This window comes from Calidris pugnax, unplaced genomic scaffold (genome assembly GCF_001431845.1).
Source record: "Calidris pugnax isolate Ruff unplaced genomic scaffold, ASM143184v1 scaffold19, whole genome shotgun sequence".
NCBI classification, from domain to species: Eukaryota; Metazoa; Chordata; class Aves; order Charadriiformes; family Scolopacidae; genus Calidris; species Calidris pugnax.
Genome location: NW_015090775.1, coordinates 462,797 through 489,233, shown reverse-complemented (window position 1 = coordinate 489,233; position 26,437 = coordinate 462,797). Strand labels below are relative to the sequence as shown.

General features: G+C 41.9%; 1 protein-coding gene across 2 annotated transcripts in view; it reads left to right on the top strand.

Annotated features, from left to right (window-relative positions):
* GPR158 (G protein-coupled receptor 158) overlaps nucleotides 1-26,437 on the top strand; it is a 204,503-nt gene that overhangs the window by 154,935 nt on the left and 23,131 nt on the right. For both annotated transcript variants that reach the window (XM_014946480.1, XM_014946489.1), the window contains exon 7: nucleotides 25,314-25,552. In XM_014946480.1, the coding sequence (XP_014801966.1) occupies nucleotides 25,314-25,552 (239 nt within the window). The remainder of the gene's footprint in view (nucleotides 1-25,313; nucleotides 25,553-26,437) is intronic.

The window sequence follows — 26,437 nt, the reverse complement described above, 5'->3', positions numbered from 1 at the left end:
AATTGCCTTTCTTATTCATTGTGCATTTTTAAAATAATGAGCTGATGTTTATGGGGGTGGAAGGATGGGGGTAAGGAGATGAGCTTAATTTGAGAAATCTAGCTGTAGAGCCATGAACATAAAACTCAGTACTCTCCTCAACAATGAATTCTTCAAAATAATTTTCTCAATAAATAATAATGTTTCAAAGTTAACCTTTTGGGTTTAAAAGAGCTGCTGATGCTGCATCTTTCAGTACATTTCTGTCGCTGAATACTCTCTGTGTCCTTTTTCATGCTCTGTATCTTATGAACAGGTTATCTCATTATTTTTAATATTTTGTGAATTTATAACATCTTGTTATCAGGATTAATTCTTAATTCTGAATTAAAGCATAAGAGTAGAAGAAAGCTCTAGGTATATACATACAGACGTATGCATGTATATATGTGTACATATAGGATACCTTATAGACATTTTAGGAGAATGAAATGCAGGAATGGGGTGTCTAGTTTGTGGGAGTCTCCATTTCTTATGTTACTAAGAGAAAAAAGAGGAGAGGGGGAAGTGAGGAGAATGAGAAGGTATGGAGAAGGTGATGTTCCACATATGGAAAACAAAACAATGACATACAATCGCTATTTTGTAAGCAGAGATGGTGGGATGGACATGTTAGTGGGGGGACAAGGAGATATAACCCTATGAGGCAATTCTGCACTTCATTTAAATGCTGTGCTATGGTTACATTCCCGTGCCTTGCCGTTTGGTGGAGTTGCCTTTCCTATAGATTTTCGTAGGTGATAAAGAAAGGAGGAGCAGAGCAGTGTGGGTAGTGTGCAGTGCAGTGTGTCGATGCCTTACATAAAAGCAGCTAGCACAGAAACCAAAGAAGGTGTCAGTTTGCTTCTTGAAGCGCTTGGGTGTAGGTGTGCATGGATGAACATGAAAGAGGAGGACATGGTGCAACCTCCTCTTGTAGCTGGGGGAGTGAAAGAACAGAGGATCCTGTCTAGAAGTGACTGGTGGGAACGTGGTGCAGAAAAGTACAGAAGGTACCTCGGCAGCTGGGTGATACCTCGGCCAGTATTTCACAGCTCATAGTGCCGACAGATCATAGTGGATTTTGCCACTGGACATGGTCTGTAGTGGGTGGTATCCCACCTGAAACAAAAGAGGGAAAATTGGTTTTGAGACAGATGTTGCTGTTGCAAAAATACAATGTCCTGAGCTCTGGTCTGATACTACCTTGTGGAATTACTTGGTTTTTTACTGCTTTATCTTGACTGGCAGGATTAGGTGTTTGAGTCCTTTTGCAAGGTGGGAAAAGGGGTGATTTAGTCAAACTGTAGAGCTGGGTACACCACTGGCGCTTACTGCAACCATTCTGAGTATTTGTCTTTCTCTTCCCTGGAAGAAGCGTATTTTAGCATCTTTGTTCTATTTATGCAGCTCTGTTCATTTTGTAAATCCAGTTCCTGTGATCTTATGGTAGATGCTTGGGGGCAGCTCTTCCTGTTTATTATATTCCCACAAACAAATCGCAGCATCAGCTGCAAGAAAGCCAAATGACCTGTCACTGTAAACTCCCCTCTGAAGAACAACATCCTGAGACAAACTAGCTGTGAACGCTATGGATGTATGTTACAGGATCTGTTCCATGGTTCTTTTGCTGAAACTTGATATAAATCTCCCCCAAGCCCCGGAAGGAGAACTTGTCTGCCTCCCCTTCCAGGGGATTTGTGGAAATGTCTACAAATGAGTAATTTCCCCTCTCTTCCTCCTGAAAGCAAGCAGGCTGCAACTTGAGTTAGGTTTGACCCCAAGACTGATGAACTTTAAAGGACTCCTCTCTTGGGTAAGGTGGCTTTTTGTAGGAATTGTGTTTGAATTAACAGATAAAACACATAAAAACTCATGATAGTTTTATGCCATTACATAACGAAGGTGTAATCTTGAGTTTCCTTATTCATTTTAATTCCTGAGAATGCAAGCAAAGTTCAATGACACCATGTTTCGGTGTCTTCCATGCAACCTCATGGAAGGAGGTTAGATGTGCAGTTTGCCTGGTATCCGACTGCGTTGTCTTAAGCAGGAAATGGGAAGGAATACACGGTCAGACATGAAGCTGTGATCAGTTGTTCCTGCAGAGATGCAGTAAGTGCTGTGTCTGCCACACAGTCTCATGGAGATCCCTGGAGAGAGGGCAGTGAAGATGTGCAGACATTCTTCTGGAGAGAGGAGAGACACTTGCTCTGAAGCCTTGTCTGAACAGAGTTGCCTGAGCTCTGCTTGTTACTGTTCTAGCTTTGGGAAGAAGGGCAGCTGGACTTTTGAAAATAAACATCCTGCACTGAGAAGATACTTGTTTTGTACCGCCAGTTTCTATTCTACAAGGAAAATTAACTCAAGAAGCTTCCAAAATTTGCCAGTGTTTGGCTGAGAAGGGCTCACAGCCATACACTTTTTGCTGTCGGCAGCTGGAGCTCCATGCCTCGTTGATGCTCTTGCAGCCAGAGCTCCCTGTGCTGCCTCTTCTCTTTAACTCAGGTTCAAGCTAGAGCTCAACGATGCTGCTTTGAATATCAGAGCTAGCATCAGTGTGGGAACTGTAAGGATTAAAAAAGAGCCTTCCTGTATTGCTGTCACCTCACTGTTAGTTTTATTTTCTTGCAGTGATGACTCAGATGAGAGGGAGGCACCTAGTTTCAGCTAAAAGAGAGACATGGAGGAGAAGGAGAGGCATCAGGTAGCTTTTGCATTAATTATGAAATTAATTAAATTAGGGAAAAGTCAATCTTCTGTGAAAGCAGGGCATCTCTGTCCTCTTCCACTGCTTTGCCCCCACGTAGCAGTTTGTTGCCATACACATTTACCCATTTAAACAAGAAGTAAAGCAGTACGTGGAAAATGTACAAGAATTCTTATGTCATTTGCATTGTTTGAAGCTCACATCACGCTCACATCACTCTGATGCTTCTTTTTTATGAAAAGAGATAGTTCAAAGATAGCAGCGGAGAAGAGGTTGCACGTACTAAGTCTTACAAAGCTTTATGAAAAATGGTGTTGGGGCAGAAAACAGACCTCACAAAAGTTCCTGCAGTGCAGAGGCTGAAACCCGTGGTGTGAGCAGGTCCCTCTCTGCCCGATGAGCCCCGGGCGCCCAGCGGGCACCGGCTGAGGCTGCTCCCACCCTGAGCCTCCTGCCTGGCTGCTGGGGCAAACAGCAGGGAAACGGGGGCTTTGGGGGCTGGGGGGAGAGAAGGGCTCAGAGATGCAGTCTAGGGAGGAAGGGAGTGGGACTTGCTGCAAAAATGTGTGCACGTGCAGTAGGAGTTCATAAGAAATGAAGTTTCACTAATGGAAAAATCTGTTTTCTTGTTAGCGTGTCTTAACCTAATTTGTTCATTTCCTGAGTATAATTAATTTCTTTTGCTAGTTTGTTTATTTTTGTGGTCCTTAGACAACAACTTAGAGAGATTCATAAATTCCATAGAGCATTTCAGCACGATGCACATTCAAGATGAAATTCTCATGTTGGTAGTTCTTCTAGATTAAATAACAGAGTCACATTCTGGTTTATTGTGGCTTTTTTCCCCAATAAAATCTGCATTATTAAAATCCTATTTAGCTCTTTTGTATCCCTGCCATTCTCAAGCAATAACTAGCCTTAACTAGACATCATAATGGTTCTGTTTCATATTTCTGAATAAAATATCTGCTTTCATATGTATAAGCTAATAAAAAGTAGCACAACTGTTACAAAGATTCTCAGTGTAGAAGTGGGACTAATAAACATTATCTTTAAGGAAAAAAATCAGCAGCGTATAAAGTCTGTAGGATTATTAGAGCACTCTGGTCCTGCAAATATTCTCATCCACATTCCTATTAATATTTAATTTATATAAAAATATTGTAGATTCAGCTGTACAGTTCCATGAGCTGCTTTTTTTCAAACCACCTTAATATAATACACATTCTGCTTTATCATAGTAGACAACATTTGGCTAGGAAAGTTCAAAGGGAGGATAAAGAAGTACCTGGTGTTTTAATATTAAGTTTTATAACCATCATGATAGAAGAAAAACACCCAGTGGGTTGGAAGGCCCTCTGCAATGATCCACAGGTGTCACAAGTCCTTTCAGATCTCTTTTGTGTTGGTGGTGTTTGAGAGCACCATGGCAGATAATGGGAGAAAGGACTGGTTTTGCACATCAGATTGCATCATAGCAGAAAGGCTTCAGAACTGGAGCTGGAAGACATCCTCCAAGAGACCGTATCCAAGTCCAGGACACCATCAGCTGGCCAAACTTGGTGCTGTGGTGCAGTAAAGCAGCATCTTTCTACCAGGTAGACATGCATTTGTAGATGCATTTGTGATACACGTAATGTAGCTCTACAGACTGGGGGTTTTCTTTCATTGCATGGGAAGGACAGAATTGGTTGGTGGAACAAGGTGTCTGCTGCCCAGATGTCTGCTGGGTGGGATTATGGCATGAAAGAGAAAGCAGGCGTTGCAGTGCGCTGCATGAGTTGTAGGCTATTTGTGGAGGAGTGTGAAGAGGGAGTTAAGTGTGTGACTCACACCCCACGCGCAGGGGCTGAGCACAGTTGGGTGGAAGCAGAGACTTGCAGATCCCATACGCTGATTGCCAGTGAAAAATCATGACTGGAGGGGAGGGTTCTGGTGGGCTACTGTGAAGGATCAGGAGTAAGCCTGATACTGTTTAGCATTTTCAGTCGCAATGGAGAATCGAGCACAAAATGATTACTCATAAAAATTTGTGGATAACACAAAGCTTGGTGAAATGGTAAATTTTGTTTCAGAAAGGATAGCAATAAAAAGTAATCTTTTATTGCTTAGTAACTTGGGCTTAGTCAAGAAGATAGACTTGAATACAGCCAAAAGGCAAAGTATAGTTAGGGATTAGTTAAAGACACAAAATTGAGGAGAATAGGAGTTTTAAAGGTTATCAGTAGAGGATTGATTTTGCAACAGGAGGTGACATCTTTGAGAGTAATACAAATGCATTATGTCCTGTTCCTGAGATGCATTTTTAAAGGAGGTGTGCAATAGATGGATGTGGTTCAGAAAGTATTTGCAGGCTGGGAAAAGTGCTTGCCGCTGTGAAACCTAATCTGCTTTTTAGATCAGCGAGAGGGCTGAGAGATGACTTCTTGTGTGGTGTATAAACAATCAGGGAGAGAAAAAGTAGTCACAAAAGACTCTTTAATCTATTGGACTGAAGTTTAATAAGATCTGGCAACTGGAAGCCAAAGCCAGAGAAATTCAAATGAGCAATCTGGCACAAATTCTTCTCAGAAGGGTGCTTAGCTATAGAAAAACCTAACAAGAGAAATGAGGAATTTTTTGTGCTGCTTTCAGCTCAAGACCGAATCCCTTCTCGAAAGCTATTCTGTAGTTAAATACTACTACAAATTACAGGAGTTTCTATAGAAAAATGTAATAGTCTGAGTTATACAACTGATCAAGCTGTATAATTTAGTGGTTAGTCCTATATTTGACCTTTATTTTACGAACATGAAATAGAGACGGTAGCATTCACATTAGTATGAGTCTGTTGAGAAATTAAGCGTATTTATAAACTGCAATGATATATTTATAGTTGTACTGTTTAATGGGATACACCAGCTGCTTTGAAATTAGTCCTGTTCACTTACCCTAAAGCAGATCTTTAGTGATGGGAAAACTGGTGCCTGGACCAAATATTCTCAGATATTAGTTGCTTTTTTCTGGGTTATTGTGAAGGCCTAAAATTGCCAGTATCTTCTTGAAAAACCAAGTCTTTATCTGACCAGTGGTAACCAACCATTGGTGACATGAAATGCTGTGTTGCCGTGCTGTAACACAGAGGGGGGTAAACCTTCTCAGTGTTGTACCAGGCTGCACTTCGGTGAGTTATTCTCATATATGCTTTTCTGAAAGATATACAAAGTGTTCTAAGAATTTTAGATTCAATGTATTAGATCCATGATATGAACTGGAAAGGCCAAGACAGTGCTGCCTTGGCTCCTTGAAGTTCAGAAATACATAGACAGTAGGTCTTGAAGAAAGCTTCAGCATTTATTCAGTCATTTGCACGCATCAAGCTATTCCTTTTAGAGTTAATCTGTAATATTTTCCATTAAAAATTGCCACCAAAAAATGGTATTACAATTAAAACTCTTTTGCTACTGCAGAGTATTACAGTACAGGGCACTGGCAGGTTATACATGAAGGTAAATTTTGGGTTTTCTTGACTTGAGTCCAAGTTCTTTCAAGTGCACAATGTGAGCCTCTGTACATAATGGCAGGTAGCTGCATACAATTCAAACTGGACCCTCTGCTTGTGGGCAAATCTAAAAATACTAGCAGTTAATAATCAGTGTGAAATTCTGAGTGCCTGTTTCTAATGTGTGAATTAAGTTAGCCAGCAGTGCTGAGTTACTCAAGGGCCTCTGGGTCTCTTCCCAGCCATCCCCACCGCTGTGCTCTGGCAGTTAATAGCAGCGCAGTTGCTCTGGTGGAGTCATGTTCTGCATTTGGCCTCTGCAACGGCATCAATTATTTTTTTCCAAGATCTTCTTGAGCAAAACAATGTCTCTCCCCCTTGCTGGGATTTCAGGGAGATGCCACCTGTTCCCCGCAGTGTGCAGAGGGGAGATCTTCTGTTCTGCTTGACTCGTCTTTCTAGTTTTGGCATACGTGCCAAGCTTTTAGAACATTTTTCATGCTGCTGTTTGTATTTTTTTCATGAAGTTCTGTATTGAACTTTATATTTTATACTATTTTTTATTAAACCATGTATTTTCTAGCTCTCCTGTGGTTTCCTTCTGTCCCTAAACAACCGTAGTATATTCCTCCTCTCTAGCACCTCAGAAATCTTATTGGCTTTGAACAAAACTCCAACTAGTGCTGAGAGTCTTGAAACTGATAAAAGGGCTGGAATTACACTGTGCCAGCCATCCCTTAGTAACAGCCTTAATTACTTTATGCAGGATCTTTCCTCAGCAGTAAGTCTGCCTTCTATCTTAGACTGGACAGGCGCTTTTTTTTTTTTTTTTTTTTTTAAATCGGATTAACATAATCCAGCTCTGGGTTTTGCTTCTCTGCACTTTTTCAAATGCTTTGGAGAATGTGGCTGCAATGACCAAATCTCTTCCAAGTTTTTATTCAATTTACAAATCGTGCTTTGCTAGTTGAGAAAATAGCCTATATATTGCTCTGGGAACCTTGTAGGTGGTGACTGTCAAACTCTTTTTAGAAGTAGCAATTGGTGGCTTCTGGTGACTATCAGCTAACATTGAATACATGAATAAAAACGTATTACCCCCGTGAAGAAGAGACATTGACCATTTTACCATCTGAATGTGTTAAAATGTAGGGTTTTGCAAGGGCGTATGTTGTGCAACGTTCAGTTTTATCTGTGGCTCAGTCTCTTGTAAGGAAACTTTGTGAGTGTCCTGCCTTGAAATACTGGCTGGCACTCAGTTCAATTTCTTTGCTTCCTGCAATGACCCCTCAGGGCTGGAAGCCCCCCAAACAAACTCCTACAGGTTTTTCACATCCTTTATTGGGATTTTCACTCACATCTGCTGTGCAGCTGCACCACTAGGATCACTGATACAGGTCAGAGATTATACACAAAATCCTTGCTGATCACTCTTACGTGTTTTCATGTCCTTTTCTTATTGTGGGAGGGAAACATGGTGATGATGGCCACTGCCTATTTCTACTCCTCGTTGAACTTGGTTCATGTGCTTGCTCCTTCTCTCACATGGCATTCTGGTATTCATTTATCTGTGCCCAGAACCTCTAATTCTAGTCAAAGATACGTAGAGCCGCGGACAACTGTTCTACAGTTCTTCCTGTACCAAAATGACACTTAAGTAGATTAATGGGCTTTGTGCTAACACACTGCTTTTGTGGTTTTGACTGAAAATTTAGGCGTGCCCAAGACAACCTGTATCTCACCCAGAGGAGGCAGTGGGGCTATGCCATGGATTGAGGAATGGTGCAAGAGTGGCAAACAAGTGAGTTTCTCCCACAAGACAGAGTATCATGCAGATCCCTGGAAGCAGTAGCAACAGTGTGCCAAACACGAGCAAAGAAACAAATAGCTGTGGTGTGCACCTCACTATCACTGCCAGGCTGCTTCCAGTCCCCATACTGGTGTGCTTTTTACTGATACAGCATCTTTCTGCCGTGTCTCCTGAAGACAAGAGTACTGCACACTTGCCTCAGCATTTTGCTTAGTCCGGCTCCTCCAGGATTTCCCTGGTTAAGGCATCCAAATGTTTCTTTCGTATTCTTATATATTATATTGTAGCCTTAGAGGGGCAGGTTTGCACCTTCAGCTAGTCTTCATTTCCCTCCTGAGGAACCAGAACTGCTACTCCCTTGCTTGTTTCTCAGAGCAGCAAGTGGCTCTTGCTCCACTTACCCTGTCGCCGTGCCATAAGCAGCATGAAGCACTGAAGTATTAAAGCGATATATTTGGACCCTTATGATGCTGCTGTGTTCTGCCAGGGTGTTCCTTGGTTGCCTGTTCCTTGCCTCTCCCAAGAAGAGTATGGCTGAGTGGGACCAAGAGTGAGGCCTGCTTGTATCCTCTTCATTCATACGCGGTTTTGTTGGTAAAAACTATATGTTGCATCTTTTCCAACTATCTGCTTATCTATATATATATATATTTAACTCACCACTTAACTCCCAAACTACGCGCTTTTTTTTTTTCATTAGCTGTGCCTTTACTTTGAGCACTAGATGTTGTTTGAGGTGCCATTTTGGCTTTGCTGCCTTGGGCTGCCTTAAGGTCAGTGGAGTGATAACTTTGTTGGTTCATTCGTCGCCGCTGCAGAGCCAAAGGTGTTGCTGCTTTCGTTCAGTACAGATATGGGTGCTGGGATGGAGCTGCCAGGCTTGTGCCCTTCCTGAGCCTTTTTTCAAACACCAGGCATGGAGCTACAACCACCGTGAGCTCTCCTGAGCTGAGAAAGATAGGTTGACTGTAGAGAACTAAGAGTTGTCTGTATTTCCTATATTTTCCCTCCATAGTGTTCAGAAATCGTGCAGAGCCAAAGTCTGCTGCATCCAGTCATCCAGTGGGCACAATCTGGTCCACGTTGCAGGACAGGAGGGAGCACAGCCACCAGCTGCAGTCACTTTCTGCCAGGTCTTCCTGAAGGCATAGCTCCCCATGGCTGGCAGACACATTCTTGTAGAGAGTTGCAAAGGGGCCAGAATGTGATGGATCGGTTTAGACCTGCAGTCCAGGCAGAGTGCACAGGCTTTCTGGCAAAAACAGACAAACAAGCAAAGAAAAAGCCCAACCCAAAGCCCCTTAGGCTTCAGCTGCAAGTCTTTTTGTAAGCAAAAAGGTAGAATTTATAAACTGAGTGAACTTTGTAGTTGTTTTTGCACCTTGTTACTAGAAGCATAGTGACTGTATTAAGGCCCCTGACAGAAATCCTCCTGCAAATCCAAACATTACTATTTATCCCGAATCCCAGGAGTGTTTTCCTGGGTGGGCTCCCCAACCTCTGGAATGAGCCCAAAACTTTCAGAAATAGCAAAATGGAGTAACCTGAGAGATACTGAATATCAGAAATAGGGAGAAAAGTCAAAGCTGGGTTCCCTGGCTTGTTGCATCCCGGAGCAGCGCGGGCGGCGGGGATGTGGGGAGGGCTGGCAGCGCGCCCTGCCCTGGAAAGCCTCAGCTCTGTCATCGGGCATCTGCATCAGCATGCACAGCCAGAGCCATCGGGGGGGTTTGCAAGACCTGTCAGATGGAATACAGGAACTAAATGATGTATCTCAGGACTTTTTCGGTAAAAACAAACCATGTTTTCTGTTCCCTTTTGTCTCCCCGTTCCATTAGACTATGCTGATTTGTTTTATTACTGTATTCATGCCATATGAAACACCACATTTAGACTGCCAGCTATATTCAAGAGTCCAAATCTGTTTCTTGTGCTCTTGCTCTGTGGATGTCACCAAGTGTGAATTTGGGTCAATGTCTGACTGTTAACAAGAAAGGAGTCTTATTAATTCCCCCCTTTTTCCCCGGTTTGCTCCTTGGGGTTATTTGGTTGTGATGCAAGGTCATTGCCACTGCATTTCTTAGTGCTATTTAATGTCTCTTTGATTGGAATATTTCTGTTTAAACAACTGATCTTTAAAGAAAAATTCATGACTATCAACATTTTTCTAATGTGTATGTGACCTGAGAGTGGAGCTGGGACTCTTCCTCCTTGCTTCATCTTTGCAGTTTTTACAGAGCTTCGAGCTTATTGCATTTTCTTCTCATTCTGTTCAGTCCGTTTTGCTGTTGGTAGGGTCTCATTGAGTATTTGGGTAGATTGCTTGGGTCTTCATCTTTTACATCTTTTACATTTGATTTCAGGTGAGAATCTCTGAGTGTTTTATCTATCTCATAGCAATAAACCTTTCCTTTTTCTCCCTGAAAATTTTGGAATTTAGATTAGCTTTCCTGTGTGCTTGCTTAATGCCCCTTCAGAACATTCAGAATAGTTTTATCTTTAAATATGTTCTTGGCTTTGTAGATTGGCTTAGAACCCTTGAAAACTAAACCTTTGACCATAATTTAAATTGTCAGGTTTTTTTCATTATTTTATGGTGAACACACAAAGCAACACTTTTCAGAATTCAGCTTGTCAGATGATGCTATTTCTTCCTGTGCATCTGAGAGGAAACATAGAAGAAAACTTGAATATTTTATTGTAGAATGACAAACGAACAGAACGTTTCATTTATTTATTGAAGTTGTATGTTGCATTGATATATATAACCTTGCAGGGTAGCGTGAGTATTGCATTACCTTCTTCATTAGAATGTATGACAGTGTTGTCCAGTAATAAATTTGGAAAATAAAAGTGAAAAGGTGTGCTTTAGTGAGCCCCTGAGAGCAAAATTTGTGATACTTTGTGGAATATTCAGTCAAAGCTCTGAAGAAGTTCATAGAGCAGTTATACAAAAGAGCTTCTAATGCTAGCTATGCTTCTAATGCTAATACACTTCTAAAGTGTATTAAATCTTAAGATTTAAGATCTGAATAAAAACGCTGTTGCAGAAAGCATACTAAGAAAATATTAATGACTTCTGAGTTTCTTCCATCTATCTATACAAATGTATAGTGACTACACAGAGATACAGAATGGCATGAGGACTGAGATTGGCAAGGATCTCTGGGGATCATATAGTCCAACCCACCTGCTCAGAGCAGGCTCACCCAGGGCATGGTGCTCAGAGCCGTGTACAGTCAGGTTCTGAATCTCTCCAAGGACAGAGATGCGCAACCTCTCTTGGCAACCTATTATAGTGTCTGACCACATTCACAGAAAAGGGTTTTTCTTAAGTTTAAATGGAATTTCCTGGATTTCAGTTGGTGCCCGTTGTCTCTCATCTTGTCACAGGGGACCACTGAGAAGAGTCTGCCTCCATCTTCTTTACCCCCTCCCATCAGATATTTATATACTGTGATGTTTCCCCCTGAGCCTTCTCTTCTCCAGGCTGAAGAGTCCCAGCCTTCTCAGCCTCTCCTCTTATGAGAGATGCTCAAGTCTTTTGATCATCTTTTTGGCCCTTCACAGGGCTTTAATCCAGTATGTCCACATCTCTCTTGTACTGGAGAGCCCAGAACTGGAAACAGAACTCCAGGTGTGGCCTCAACAGTGCTGAGTAGAGTGATAGGACTATCTTCCTGAACTTGCTGGACATACATATAGTCTAGGAAGCCACTGGCCTTCTTTGCCACAGGGATACATTGCTAGTTCGTGGTCAATTTGTTGTCCATCAGTATCCCCAAGTTGTCTTCTGCAAAACTGCTTTCTTGCCAGTCGCCCCCCAGAATGTACCAGTGCATGGGGTTATTCTTGCCCAGCTGCAGAACTTGGATTTCCCATTGTTGAACTTTGAGATTCCTGTTTGCTCATTTCTCCGGTGTGTTTCCATCCTGCTGAGTGGCAGCAGAAACACCAGGTCTCTCAGACACTCCTCCTGGTTTTGCATCATCCACAAACTTCTTGAGGATGCACCATGCTCCATTGTCTTGGTTGCCAATGAAGAGGTTGAACAGTATTGGCCCTAGTGTCGACTCCTGGGGTACACAACTAGTGACTGGTCTCCAACCAGACTTCTTGCTGCTAATCCACAGCCCTTGGAGCCTGGCAGTTCAGCCAGTTTTGAGTTCAGCTAGTTTTGAGTTCAGCCCACTGTCTGTCGTCATCTCACTCGTATTTCATCAGCTCGTCTGTGAGGATTTTATAAAAAACAGTGTCAGAAGCCTTCCTGAGTCAAGATAAACAACATCCACTGCTCTTTCCTCAGAGAGCCAGTCATGTCCTTGCAGAAAACTATCAGGTCAATCAGACATGATTTTATCTTCATAAATCCGTGATGACTACTCTGTCACCTTGTGCTTCATGTGTTTGGAAAAGGTTTCCAGGAGGATTTTTTTCTATTTCCCCTCAGCTCCTCAGTCAGCTCAGTCAGCTGCGTCAAGAAGTTATCATTGGTGCATTCCAGAAAGCTCCTGAGCTGCCTGTGCCCTGCTGTGTTGCACTTCACCAGATATTGGGGTTGCTGAAAACCCTCATGAGGACCACGACCTGCAAACATGAGGCTTCTACCAGTTGTTTGAGGAAAGCCTACCTCAGGACCTACTGTCTTTGTATTCCTGATCAGGTGGTCTGTAGTGGACACCCACCAGTGTCACCATAAACTATCAGCTGGTATCCCGAGGCAGGGCTCCATGCATCCCAGCTGCTTCTCACAACCAGGGCAACTTGCCCTTCCAGTCTGTCCTTCCCAAAGTGCCTGTACCCATCCATGGAGCACTCTAGTCTCGTGATCAGCAGTTATTTTGAAGGACACCATTAGAGCTGTGGCTTCAGGGGCAGTCCTGGCTGTTAAGGCCGAGTCCTAGCAGCGTGGTGTTCTGCAGCACAGGGGAGGAACAGTAAGTATTTGTCAAGACAGGCAACTTTAATTATTTTCACAAAATTTAAATTCGGACAGACATTCAGAAACTAGTTTCCAGGAAGCTGTATCTGCCTCAGAAGTGCTCATGATTAACCTAATTAGCATTTTTTTCTGATTGCTGCACATGCTTACACATATTGAGAGTAAACATAGTTGAATGAGCATTTACCTGTCAATGTAACATGGAAGCTTATGAAAGGATTAATTTTGTTCAGATATTGCTGGCAACGTGGAATGATTCTGCACTACGATTCTTTACATTTCCTTTAATTGTATGTTGTATTTTTGTGGTGGTTTTACCTTGGCTGGACGTCAGATGCCCACCAAGCTGTGCTATCACTCCTCAGCAGGATGGGGGAGAGAAAATAAGATGGAAAAAAATATGCGGGTCAAGATAAAGGCAGTTTAATAAAGCACAAGCAGAGGCTGTGTGCGGGAGCAAAGGAAACCAAAATATTTATTTTCTTCTTCCCACCAGCAGGCAATATCCAGCCACTTCCCGGGAAGCAGGGATTCAGTACGTGTAGCGGTTGCTTCAGAAGAGAAACATCATAATCCTTCTCCTTTCTCTTAGCTTTTACTGCTGAGCCAATGTCATAGGGTATAGAACATGCCTTTGGTCAGCTGGGGTCAGCTGTCCTGGCTGTGTCCCCTCCCAAGATCATGCCCACCACCAGTACAAAGCACAGCACTATGAGGGCTAATAAGGGGGAAATTAACTCCATCTCAGCCATACCCAATACAATTTTATATGAGACATTGGAAAAAGAACATGTAGCATGCAATTTGTCTCTTCCAGAGCATGAATGTAACTGCTGGGTTTCCATAAGAACAGTGAGTAGCGTGCCAGATTCATGCAGAAGCTGTCCTGGCTGTGTCCCCTCCCAAGATCATGCCCACCACCAGTACAAAGCACAGCACTATGAGGGCTAATAAGGGGGAAATTAACTCCATCTCAGCCATACCCAATACAATTTTATATGAGACATTGGAAAAAGAACATGTAGCATGCAATTTGTCTCTTCCAGAGCATGAATGTAACTGCTGGGTTTCCATAAGAACAGTGAGTAGCGTGCCAGATTCATGCAGAAATAGCAAAGGGACAAACTTGGGGCTGGTCTGAGCTGCTTGCGTGAGCCACGCTGAAGCTGATCAGAGTAGAAGAACCCATCCCTCCTCAACAATTTATCAGATGGGGATTTCATACAGCTGGGGCTTTTTGGTTGCTGGATTTTTTAGTTACGAAATAGCAAAGGGACAAACTTGGGGCTGGTGTGCGCTGCTTGCATGAGCCACGCTGAAGCTGATCAGAGCACAAGAACCCTCCTCAACAGTTTATCAGATGTGGATTTCATACAGCTGGGGCATTTTGGTTGCTGGATTTTTTAGTTAGTTGTCCCTTTATTGTGGTATTTTAAAGAAGAAGTTCTGTTCTGCGTTCTTCTCATTTGACTTTGCTCTGGCCAGGATTGGTTTTCTGCTTTACTTGAGAAACTGCTGTGCACATGCTGATGTTAGTTTTCTTTCACAGCCATTGCTCTGCTTGTTCTTTCATCACAAGGTGTTTGGCGTACTGGAGTATGAGTGAAATTAGACCTAAAAATTCTGGTTTGGTCTGTTTATCTTTACTGTAGAATTTCCTTTTTTCTAAAGTTCTTAATGAATGCTAAGAGGGAAGCATAAATAAGTTGATCTATATGTCAGGGAATTTGTGTGAGTAGCAGCTTGGTTACCAGCTAATGTCTGTTTGTCCTCTGCATCATCTACATTCAGAAGAAAAGACAGGGGTCTGAAATAATGACGGCTCGGAATCTTTTGTCGTTGTTGCTTTTGATAATGGAGAATTTAAAAATGTAAAATAAGAAGCCTACCAAAGCAGGGGAGGTCTGTGGGTAGTACTGCAACCTTTAATAGCCATTGCTGCACCTCTATGTTGGTAAAATGAGGTGTATATGATGTTTTTTCTTAAGAGATCTTAAGTATCTCCTGTGAGCCTGGAAGTTTCGCAGAGGACAAGAAGCTGCTGTAGAATCCTTCAGTATTTAACTTAAATGTTGGACTTTTTGTTTCACGAGAGGGTCACTGCGCCTCCGTGCCAGCAACTGGCTTCTTGCTTTCCCCACTGTAGATGCTTGACATAGAGCAGTAGCTCAAAATCTGACTGTACAAGTTCCTGAGTAACCCACTTTTGTTGATCCAGCTTTGATCAGGAGAGTTGGATTAGGCAGTTTCTTAATCTCTCCCTTCGAACTTGGCTATTCTGGCATTCTGCGAATTAATTGATCAGAAACACATTAATGCCCCAGATTCCTGATGAGCTTTGATGCTCTTGCCGGGATGCTACTCCGGGTGCACATTTGCAGAGGAATATTGTTAGTAATAACAATATTTTATCACATGGAAATTTTACCCGGAGAAATTAGCATTGTTTATGGTCTCAATTTCTATGGGTGGTAACACTGCTGTATCTTGTGACAGGGGGAGATGTTCCTGATTTTATCTGTTCTAAGAGTGGTTTGAATCTTATCTTGTACAGACAAAACAAAGAATAAGCTTTCCTTTCAAATATACATGAAGGTCTTAGCCATGATTCCTGCATGCACAACCCCGAGATAAAGTTAATATTTATTCCATAAGTGGAAGGAGAACACAATGCTGATAAATAGCTTCTTTTTCAGTGGAGTTGATATAAAACACTGCCGCCTGTCAAACACAGTATAAAGTGGTTAGCATTTATTTTATTGAAGTGGGCGCAAACCCCTCAACCAATATTATAACTAAATAGTACAGTTATGTGTCTTTCTGCAGTTCTGTACTGTGTTTCATTAACCCTTGTCAGCTTTGCATCCTATGATAAGGGCACAGGCAACTCAGGGCCTCTTCTTGAGCTCTGCTGTGGTACAGAAGTCTGCATTGTGGATCTGAAAAGAGGATTGTGTCCAGTGGGTTTGATTACTCTTTCTAGCACCCAAAGGAAATAAAATAGTAGGACAAGTTCTTTCTGTTACATCTGTGCTGTTTGATTATCTGCCACGGTTATGAACGCATGGAAATGAGAGCAGTACACATCACAGACTGGACTTTTCAGTGTAGCCTCATTCCTCTTCCTCTGTGTACTTGTGGTTGAAAAGAAATGCAAATTTTGGGTTTTCCTGTTCGTGATGACTCTTATTTTGTAAGGAAAAATTACGTAACTCTGAGGGCCAATGTGTAAGAACTCCATATTAGCTGGAATTCAGGATTTTTAACTTTTTTTAAAAATAAGGTTTCCATGTCTGTGCATGATTAGCATTGAAGTGATGAAATTGGGAGGATGATATGATAAAGAAATGTGAACATTTATATGGCTTTATTTGGATATGTAAAGGTGCACATGCTCTTGGTCTGGGTTCAGTATGGAAGCAGCTGTATGAACCTCTCAGCTGGTTCACAGTAACTTCCAGCGCTGAAACATTCTGACAGAAGGAAAGTGTAAGGAAGAAAGTGCACTCCAAAAGATGGAAGAAACAGAAGAACATAAAAATGGTGATGTGTTACAGTTTATAAAGATGAGGGAAGTTCCTGTCCTTTCAATTGCTGATGTTTGCTTCCTGCATCTTTAATAATGGATTGGCATTTTAAAGTAGTGTGTAGGAACATCATTTCACAGCAGAAAAGGAAACAAGTGCTCGCAAGTAAATTGGTGAGGAGATACTTTAGTGCCAAAAGATTTTGTGTGTAGTGCTTTAGTGAGCACTCCACGGATACAGTACTTCTCCTGGTCTCTTTCTTTTCACTGGATTATTTTTTTTGAGGCAATATACATAAACCAGTTTATTTAGAAAAATGCCTCTATTGAATCTTCTCTGAGAATGCGGCCAGACCCACAGTCAGCGACAGCTTTGAGCTGTATGCACCTTCTCCAAAAAAGCAAAGAAAAAACTCAGAAAAACAGGGATCTGTTTGATCAGTCAAGGTGACTGATTTTTTTAACAGACAAATATCAAGGCAACTAGATATATCAGGCTAGAAATAGCAGCGTTTATGCCTAATTCTTCATTCATGTACTATGCTTGTGCAAGGCAGAAATTGATTTGATCTAATTTAGTGAATCTTGAAATTGTATCAAGCTGTCCAAAATCTTTGCTGGTTCCTTCTTGTTCCTGGGGCCTGGGAGACCATACAAACACCTGTGCTGGTCTGCTCATTAATGGGTTCCTGGGGATGTCAGTGAGTAAGTGCCCAGCCTGGGTGAAATGAAGAGCTACATCTGGCCTTCAAGCTGTAGGAGCTCAACTCCTGCTCTAGAAAATTCAGTAGCAGAGTTGTATGATGTTATTATAAGAGCACTATTAATAGTTGTTGATGTTGTTAAAGCAGCTAATAAGACAAAAGAGATCACATAAAAGTACATTTCATTTTGTGGTGCTTTAATATAGAAACTTTATCCATGCTTTATCCAGAGCTTTATCCGTGGCGAGACTTTTCCTATCTGTAGAGGGACTATTTTAAGAACAAAAATACAAGCCTTGGCATAAAGTTTTGACCAGCTACCTTATTGCTGATCATTAGAAAATGCCTCTGACGTTCAAAAAGGTTATTGGAATTGTCTGTGGATGTTTCCAGCGGGAGAGGATGCCTGCGTGGAGTAGCACTAACAAGGAGGGGAACTTGTGTCATCCCGGCTGGTTTTACTCATCAGCCTTTGTTAAATTCAACACTGTGAGCTGGGATCAGGAGGGGAGTTGGCTTTTGTATGTTCATCTCCACAGCAATTTGTGAAGCAAATTTTGTAATGAAAGCCTTGAAAATGTTCTTGACCTGTTGTAGGAAAGGATTACCAGGAGACAGTTCTTGCATCTATTTTCACAGTGTAAGCTTCCTGATAAATAGTGACCTTGAGTTATTTTGTACTGCGTGTTCTGAAAGTCTTTGATAAGGGTAAAGAACTGAATGGGTTTAGATTTACAAAAAGATAATAATCACCTGATGATTTTTAAGAAGCAAATAATTAGCTTAGCCAAAGCTGGTGTAGGCTGAAGGATTTATAATCTTCAGGCTAAACTACTAGTGGCAGGAGTCTTAAGGATCTATGAATTAAGGTTTCTGCCATGAAACTACCTCAAATTTGAATGAAGAAAAGAGCTCAAGAAGATTGGTTTGCTTATGGAGAAAAATGTCTGAGGACCTGACCTCATTTTTACTGAGTGAGGGATGTAGTTATTTAAACATATCTGTTAGGAGGAACTTATTGAAATGGCTACATTAACCATTCGGTAGCAGACTCAGAAAGAAACAGCATTGTGCCTGTCCCAGCGACCCAGGATTTTCAGAATTTTAGGAATCTCACATAGGATTGTGTGCTCATTGGCTCTTGATTTTGGTGCCACCAAAGCAACCATGTGATGTAACCTTGAACCCGAATAGTTGACAAAAAGGAGACATGTCACTGCTAATTGTCTGAGGGCAAATTGACGGGCTTTTTATTTAATAGTTTACATGGTCCCAGTGTGCTCTGTAAGAGCTCTGCCTGCTCAGGGCTTGACAGCGGAGGGTCAGATGTTTCACCGACACTAAAGTTCTGCTAATCTCAGCAGGATTCATGGGGGTATTAGTGCAGTAAGTGGTTTATTACAAGAGATAATTAGCACAAAGCAGATGAGGATTTCATAAATAAGGAGACTTGGTCCGCATCACTGAAACCTATTTACGTGACGTGGCAAGTCCCCTTGTTGAACCTTCTTAGCTCTCAGCTCCCCAGTGCTTGGTACGCCCAGGATGGGCAAATCCATTTGAGGAGCAGTAATTTCTGGTGGGACCTACCTGGATTATTAGGTGATATGAACAAAAGCACTTCAAAAAGCAACCCACAGACTTGCAGTCAGTGTCTCCTGCAATGGGAGCTAGCAGGCAGCCGGAACCAACGCGGGCAGCAGGGAGGTGAGCTGGGGAACGAGGAGGCACTGGGGAAAAGCCAACCCCAGCTGATCTGTCAAAAGACTCCAGCGACCACCCTTGGAATAGGCTGCAGGCAGAGAAAGCTTTCTGATCTGTTGTTCTCCAGGAAATTGAGCTTTCCTCGCGTGGGAATTTAGACTTGCAGGTGAAAGGAGAAAATGAAGCATAAGTATAGCGTTCAAAATGACAGAATCTAGGCTACATTTAAAGAAATAACAACTTGTTTTGTTTGCTCATTCCTGGCTTACCCACAGATTGACAGGCAAAAGCTACTTCAAGTCAATACATTTTCATCAAAGCAAGTCGTGTTTTTAGACTCTTTCCATGTTATTAAATATGCATGATACTGAGAGTCCAGTGCTGCTCATGTGGAAATGAGTGAGTGGTTGTGATTGTGGTGGGAGACCTATTGGACTCCTGTTGCCTCCCAGTACCCATGGCCTTCCCTTGGATGGCCTGCGATTTCCCTCCCACCTTCCTCAGTCTGCTCAGACTCTTGGAAATTATGGCAGCACAGTTTATCTCCTATACGTTGACCCAGAAAGGGAACTTTCATAGAAGCACACTATGTAGAATTACATACTATTGTACAAAATATTCTACAAATGTAGAATTACATTTAGACACGTAGTATTAAAGCTGATCTAGGAAACTACTGTATGGAGTAGGTTAACATCAAGCCATGACCCATGTGTCTTTGCTTACTAATGGCAGTTTTTACCAGGCACTGAGATAAAATACCTTTTTTAACTCCTCTTCACAGCTTGCTTTTCTAGCCATACATCTGATAGATTTGTATTACATTAGTTTCCCACAGTAGGAAATCACTTTAAAACTCTAGGGAGGACATCAAGGGAACTGTATTTTCAAAATCACATTTTTGAAGGTAAACTATTTTTTTTTTAAAGAAAAAGGACACCACTGTTTCCCTGATCGCTCAGTACACAAGATTATCGGATCGATAATTTGTTAATGTACCATCAGGATATCCTCAGATATGAATATTGCCATTTATTAACCACAGACCCCCAGGTGAGGATTTGAAGCCAGATATGCTTCCAGTACGGAGGAAACAATCCTACAGAACAGTCTCCCTCCCCATGTAAAACACAGTACCTGTGTTTTACCTTGTAATTATCTAGCAAGCTTATGATGCTGTAAGTTGTCTCACTGTGCAGACTAGCCTTCAGCCAGCTTGTGCTCTGCTACCAGTGCCAGTGCATTTGGAAGGGTTAATCACTTCTTCTAAGAATTTGTTGCCTTTTATGGCAATAGTCTTCTAGTGTATTTGCTGTTACAAAATTCTTTCCTGAAATGGAAAATGTGGGAGATACCGTATTATCCAATTTATTGCAGGTGTGGGGTGAAGTTGAGACATTTTGATGGATATCAGTGATATGTGGCTCAGTTTGCTGGCTACACATAGGATGGGGACTCTCAGAAGTATTCATACACCCAAATAATTGCCATAACTTCTTTTTCTAGTTGTTGTACCTTTTCACTGGACAGGACATGATGCATATGATGCAGGTCTCACCATGTCACTGTCATGCTGTTGACATGGTGTGGCTCTCAGCCCAGGTTTGCTCAGGCTCAAGATGATCAGGCTCAATAAAGCAAAAGATCATCCCAATTTCAATGAGGGTATTCTTCAATAAGGGTGTTCTTCATTGCTGGACTTCACATCTATTCTGTGCTGAGGTTTTGAGAAGTCACTGAGGAAATAGACTGACTGATTTGGAGACTTTCAGCTGGAATGTGGTTTCAAAAGCTGTTCATTTCTCTGTCTCAGTTGGGTTTTATCCTTTCCAGACGAAAGCTAGTGGTATGAGTGCATCTAAATGTGTGCTATCTTTCCTGATGTGGAAATAAAACCTGCCCTCAGTGTTTGTGTATCAAGTGTGAAATGTAGACTCTTTCATATTGACATGGTGCCATACATGTGCCCACTGTTTTCAAGAGAATAATATCAGCATTGTTTTCAAGAGAATAATATCAGTCTGCAAACTCAAAGTTACTCCAGAAAAAAACAGGTAAGACATAATCCCTGCCCCATAGGAGACCAATGTACTTCATGAGAGCTTGACCTCTTATCTTTCTGTTGTAGCTTTCATATCACAATAAAAATCATCAGTCTGGAACAGAACAGTTTGACAGGATGACTCAGTAGAGCCACAAAATGACAGATGCTAGAAATAAAAAATAAACAATCCATGCCAGGTCATTGCTGTCAAAGCAGGATCCTTCACGTGTTATTCCTGCCACTCACGCAGTCAGCTAATAGTTTGGGGACCATGTTTTTCTGTTCCCAGAACAGATTATTGATATGACATAAAAATGTAGTATGGTTTTATTTATTTTCTAGGATTGCACGTTACATCTCAGGGTGAAACTTCTATAGCAGCAGCAACGTACTTTGTTTGCGTTTTCCAAGCTGGTGATCCCGGCCGGTCCTATGAACGGGCACGCTCTGTCCCTCTGCTCCAGATCCACTTGCAGCATCGCTTCTCTTCCTGGCTGCTGGGCTCCCCTTGGCTCTCAGCGTTGGCAAACCAAGCACTCCCCTTGTCCATTTGTATGGAGCAGTCCCCCCAAAAAACCCTCAAATAGCTTAATTCTGTCCAGATTTGGCAGTGCAGCCAGCAGAGTTGAGATTTACCGGCAGTGGTCTCCAGGCAGTTCGTTCATCCTGAACCGTGCCTTCTATTTACTCTGTAAGAAGGATGGCCAATGCATATCAGCTTTAATGCTGCCTCTAGCTGTCTGTAGTGAAAGTTTTGCTTGAGGGCCATTGTGTCTTCCAGAAAACAGGTAGAGCACATTGCAGTGTTCTGTTTATTCTGTCTGTAAACAGAGCTGATAACGTGTCACTGAAAGTGATGGTTTGATTATCTAACAGCAGCACATGAAGGTGGTTGCATACGCTGAATGGTTTTAGCTGGGAGAAGAGCTAGAAGATGCTGAGGAAGATGGTTAAGTTTCCTCTTCTGCCTTAGATCAGAGGCCATATGTCTCAGTGCCCTAAGCTTCTACCGGGGCACTGCCTGGCACTACCAGGCATTTTGGGCATAGACAGGCCAGGAAGAGGAGTCTTTCCAATTGACATTGCCTTACTTGATACTCATAATTAAGCACTAATTTGCTCAGGGATTTGAATCCAGAGCCACATCTGTATTCATAGATTAAGTAGCATCAGGGAACATTCCTGGCTGCTGGAACTTCATCCTCTGTCCTGCTGAATAGCTTTAGTGGTCCCTGGCCTGCCCTTGGCCTGGGCTAACATGAATGCTGCCAAGATGTTTCCCAGCATGGTTCAGGAGTTGGCAGAGGCCGGTGCAACCCTCCTGTGTTGGAAGGTATAGTATAGATGCTGGCTGTTCTGCACCAGTTGGCATCAGTGCCAGGGACAACCCTACTCTAGATACAACCCACCAGCTGCACTTCTCACCTCCCTGTGCGAAACCTCTCTCATTTGTTCAACAGGTATTTCAACCCAATACATAGATACAGCACAATGTGGAAAAGGGGGACTGAGCATTGTCTACCCAGAAGTCAGGGTAGGGATTTGAATCAAGAACTCCCCAGTTTTATGATGGAGGGTACCAGTCATCAGACAATATGTGTTTGCTGGGGCAACTTGGTCTCAAATTGAAGTGAGTCAACTGTTTTTTATGGTGAACTTTGATAGTACATAAGTCAGAGGTACAGGAGGGAGAATGACCCTCCAGCCTGGTGAGTAGACTCCTCTAGTGTAAGGGGAAACTCCTTGGTATTTGTCTTTGCTGTGACACATGTTCAATAATGGAGAGGAGAGGAGACGGAGCACGACTGACAGTGTTGGGGTGGTGAGCAATGCAGGTTTGAATTCATGTTGCCACAGGAAGATGAGGGAATTGCAGCTCTGGAGTTCATGCTCTGTTTGAGTACTTCTATGCTGCCACCTCTGGAAAGGAGATTTTCAACACTAGACATCTAACCCAGCTTTCCTTACTGCTTCTCAGAAAAAGAATTTTGGGGAAAAAAAGATGTAAAGGTTGGGTTACATATAGGCCTGCATCTCCAAGATAGAAATGGTGGTGGTGGTGGACACATTTTTGTGACAAAGATGAGCAAAACCGAATGTGGTTTAATCCAAAATGGAGGGGGTTTGACTGCTGTACTGCAAAATGTTATTTATTTCGCTGTGCTTAGACCAATAATGTAATACCTCTCTTCTTAGAAAGCTGTCTCACAATCACCAGTTAATGAGTTAGTACTGGAAAAAATGTAATGGCTCCTGCCTTGCTATGTCCAGAAAAAGCTCACATGTTGTCTTTCAGTAGAATCACTAAGAATTGACTTTGGAGAGCCAAAATACAAAGAAAAGAAAAGTTTCTGGTAGTTCCCAGCTGTTATATATGATTTCTCTAATTCTTAAACCTTCATAAACATGTATGATGAGATGCGAAAGCTGTGAAAAGATGGTGTTTTCCAGTTCACTACAAAAAGAATACCTTTTCCTTCCCTTCAAAGCAGCTAAGCATCAATAGGCATTCACAACAGGGAAGAGGAAAGCCTTAGCTTACAGATTTTTAGTGTTCTAAAGATGAGGATTTACCAGTGCTGCCCTGGAACAGTGGTGCTGTGGCAGTAGGGAAGTCACCTGCCTTGCCTCCGTGGAGTTGTCTGTCTATCCTGCCTGAAGTCTTTGGGAAGCTGCTTCCAACATAAAACATTTAGCGTCTGCGAAGGGAGAGCAGAACATCTATCAAACATGGAAAGATCAAAAACTGTGACTCCCTGCGGAGTAACTGTTGGGAGGGAAACAGCTGAATAATGTTGAACATATTCAGATCTCTGGCTTCACCTAATGCACACTGTGAGGGCTGTGTTTGTAGTCAAACGATGATTCATTTTTATGGATGTGGAAGAGCTTTTGTGCTTCTGCCTTAAAAGACACTGCTTTATTATTTGTCTGAGAGGCAACGCCAGTTGCTTCTGCCTTCTCTTAGACAAATATGAGCATAAATATTCATCTAGGGTGTGATTTTTTTAATTTTTTTTTTTGCTGAAGAGGCAGGCCTGGCTGTAGAATGGCTTGATAGGTGGCTTGGTTCTTAGTACACTGAAGAGATAGAGAACTGACAAGGACATTTAAAAACTTAACTTTCTGAAAAAATTGAAGTTCCCTAAACCTCAGTGGTAATTTATGCCTTCATGGATATCAAGAGTATTCACAGGATGTGCCCGTGCTCAGGAATCAGGAACCACCATGGTTTTGAGAACAAAATCACTGAAACAGCTCACCTCTTCACTTTGAAAGGCTCCTCACCCCAATCTCTAAAAAAGCCTTTAAACCTCAACCCATCGACTTCTAAAGGTTTGGGTTCATGAAAACTTCCATGACAGCCTTTCCTCACTGCCCAACCTTCATAGCTTGGCATGGTCAAGGCAGGAGCACTGCAATGGCAGCAGCACCTCCTGCAGCCTCTTTTTCTCGTACAAAAACACCAGGAGAAGGTTAGATAAGTCTGTCGAATCCCACGCTTCAGGCAATACAAAGAGATATTCTATGCTATGCAAAAAGTCAAACTACTCCCTCTTCCTGAGCCGATTTCCTCAAATTTTGGTTGCCCTCATGCCCCTAGCAGGACTTTTGTCTGCTTTAGCGGATGGTGATAGGTAGAAAATGCAGGTGGTATTTCCTTGAACAGTTCTTGGCTGGAGGAAACTTATCCTAATTGTAAGTGCAAATATTTTTTAATTGAGTGCTACATGTTCAATGGCTGTTACATGGTATATGTGCCTGACACATGATGTGGCTTTTCTTATGATGGTTCTGTCCCAGCTCAAAACCCCATGTTGTTGCCTCTAAACAAGTCAGAAAACTCTTAATTTGCAAAGTGCATTCCACAGTTATCTCTATGAGGAGTAGAATGTTGCCTTAGAAACATTGAAGTCAATGGGGAAAATATCCAACAAGTGCTAATTTTTTCTATGAAAATAGTATGATTTGGGTGAGCAGACAGCCAGCATCAAAACAAAATGAAATGCCACAGACGTGGTTGCTATTTTATGGAAATGACCTTCCCTTTTTCAAAGACAGAAGACTTCCATGGGGAGCTGGAAGAATCCAGTTTGACAACACAGTAGAAGAATGCATGATCCCAACATAAACATAGCTAATATTTTCTGTTACAGCTCTGTAGCACTCTCTGGGCAGCAATCAGTTCCATGTTAATACAATTAATGTGAAAGTAATAACGTTTCAAATTTCACTCTTGTACATACTGTCAGGGGAAAGAATGTGGATTATTTTTTTTTTTTTTCAGTAATCTGATAGTGAAATAAAACAGAAGTCTAATTCTTGCAACCTAGCTAGGGCTCTCTTTAATTCTGCACTGTCTGAATTTTTCAGGGTTTTGAAGGTATTCCTGTCCCGAACTGCTCAGCGTATTCCATACATGACAGGTGGGCGAGTGATGAGGATGCTGGCCGTTATTCTCCTGATAGTCTTTTGGTTTCTCGTTGGCTGGACTTCTGCAATAACCCAAAATCTGGAGAGAAACATTCCACTCATTGGCCAAGGGCAAACATCTGACCACCTGATCTTCAACATGTGCCTCCTAGACCGCTGGGATTACATGATGGCTGTTGGTATGTTAATTTTCTAGTTTATCTTTTAATTTCTAAAATAAAGCTTGGTTGCCTTTTCATTTTTCTTCTTTTAGAATATCTTAAATTTTTGTCATCATGTGAAAAGCTTCTAGGGGAACGAAATATTGGCATATATGTTTTTTAAATGGGCTGAGAATGTCTACTAATAAGATATACTGAGACTTTTATGACTTTCAAAGGTTTGTAACTTGGATTGTAATAACAAAGTGATGGGTGCTCAAGAAATTTCATCTCTGAAGGCAGAAGATATATTACTCTTCTACACTATTAAAGTGAGAAATTGTGGCTAGAATAAGAGAAGCTTTTTGCTTCTGCACCACAGAACTGGGGAGAGCTCTTCTGTGTGAGGAGGGCACCCTGGTGTCAATGTGCCCGCTGGTAAACCATACGGAGGGGAGTATGAAGGAGTATGTTTTGAAATGTGTCTCCATTTGAGCCCTTTTGGAGGGCTGTACTGATAAAACATAACTATACTTGGCAGCAATGAAATATTATGCCAGAGATGTAAAATTAATAACAAAAGAGAATTAAATGTGGTGGAACACTTGATGATGTCATCTGCACTAATCCATTTTACATCAAAATTGTACTGCCTTTCATAGCCAGTAATACAGTGTAGTTTGATAGTGGTAATTGTTGCATAATGGCAAACAAATATTTTATAGTTATGATACTGAAATGATTGACAACTCAGATATTAATACCTAGCTGTGATCGGTAGTCCCTTTTTGGTAAGAAATTGCATAAATTGCTGTCTGCCTAGTGTTGGAAAAAACAAAGATCATTTCTAAAGGTATATTTATATTTAGAGGGGTTTTAAATGTTTTTCAAAACACACGTAAGGGCAGTAGAGGAAAAGCCAGC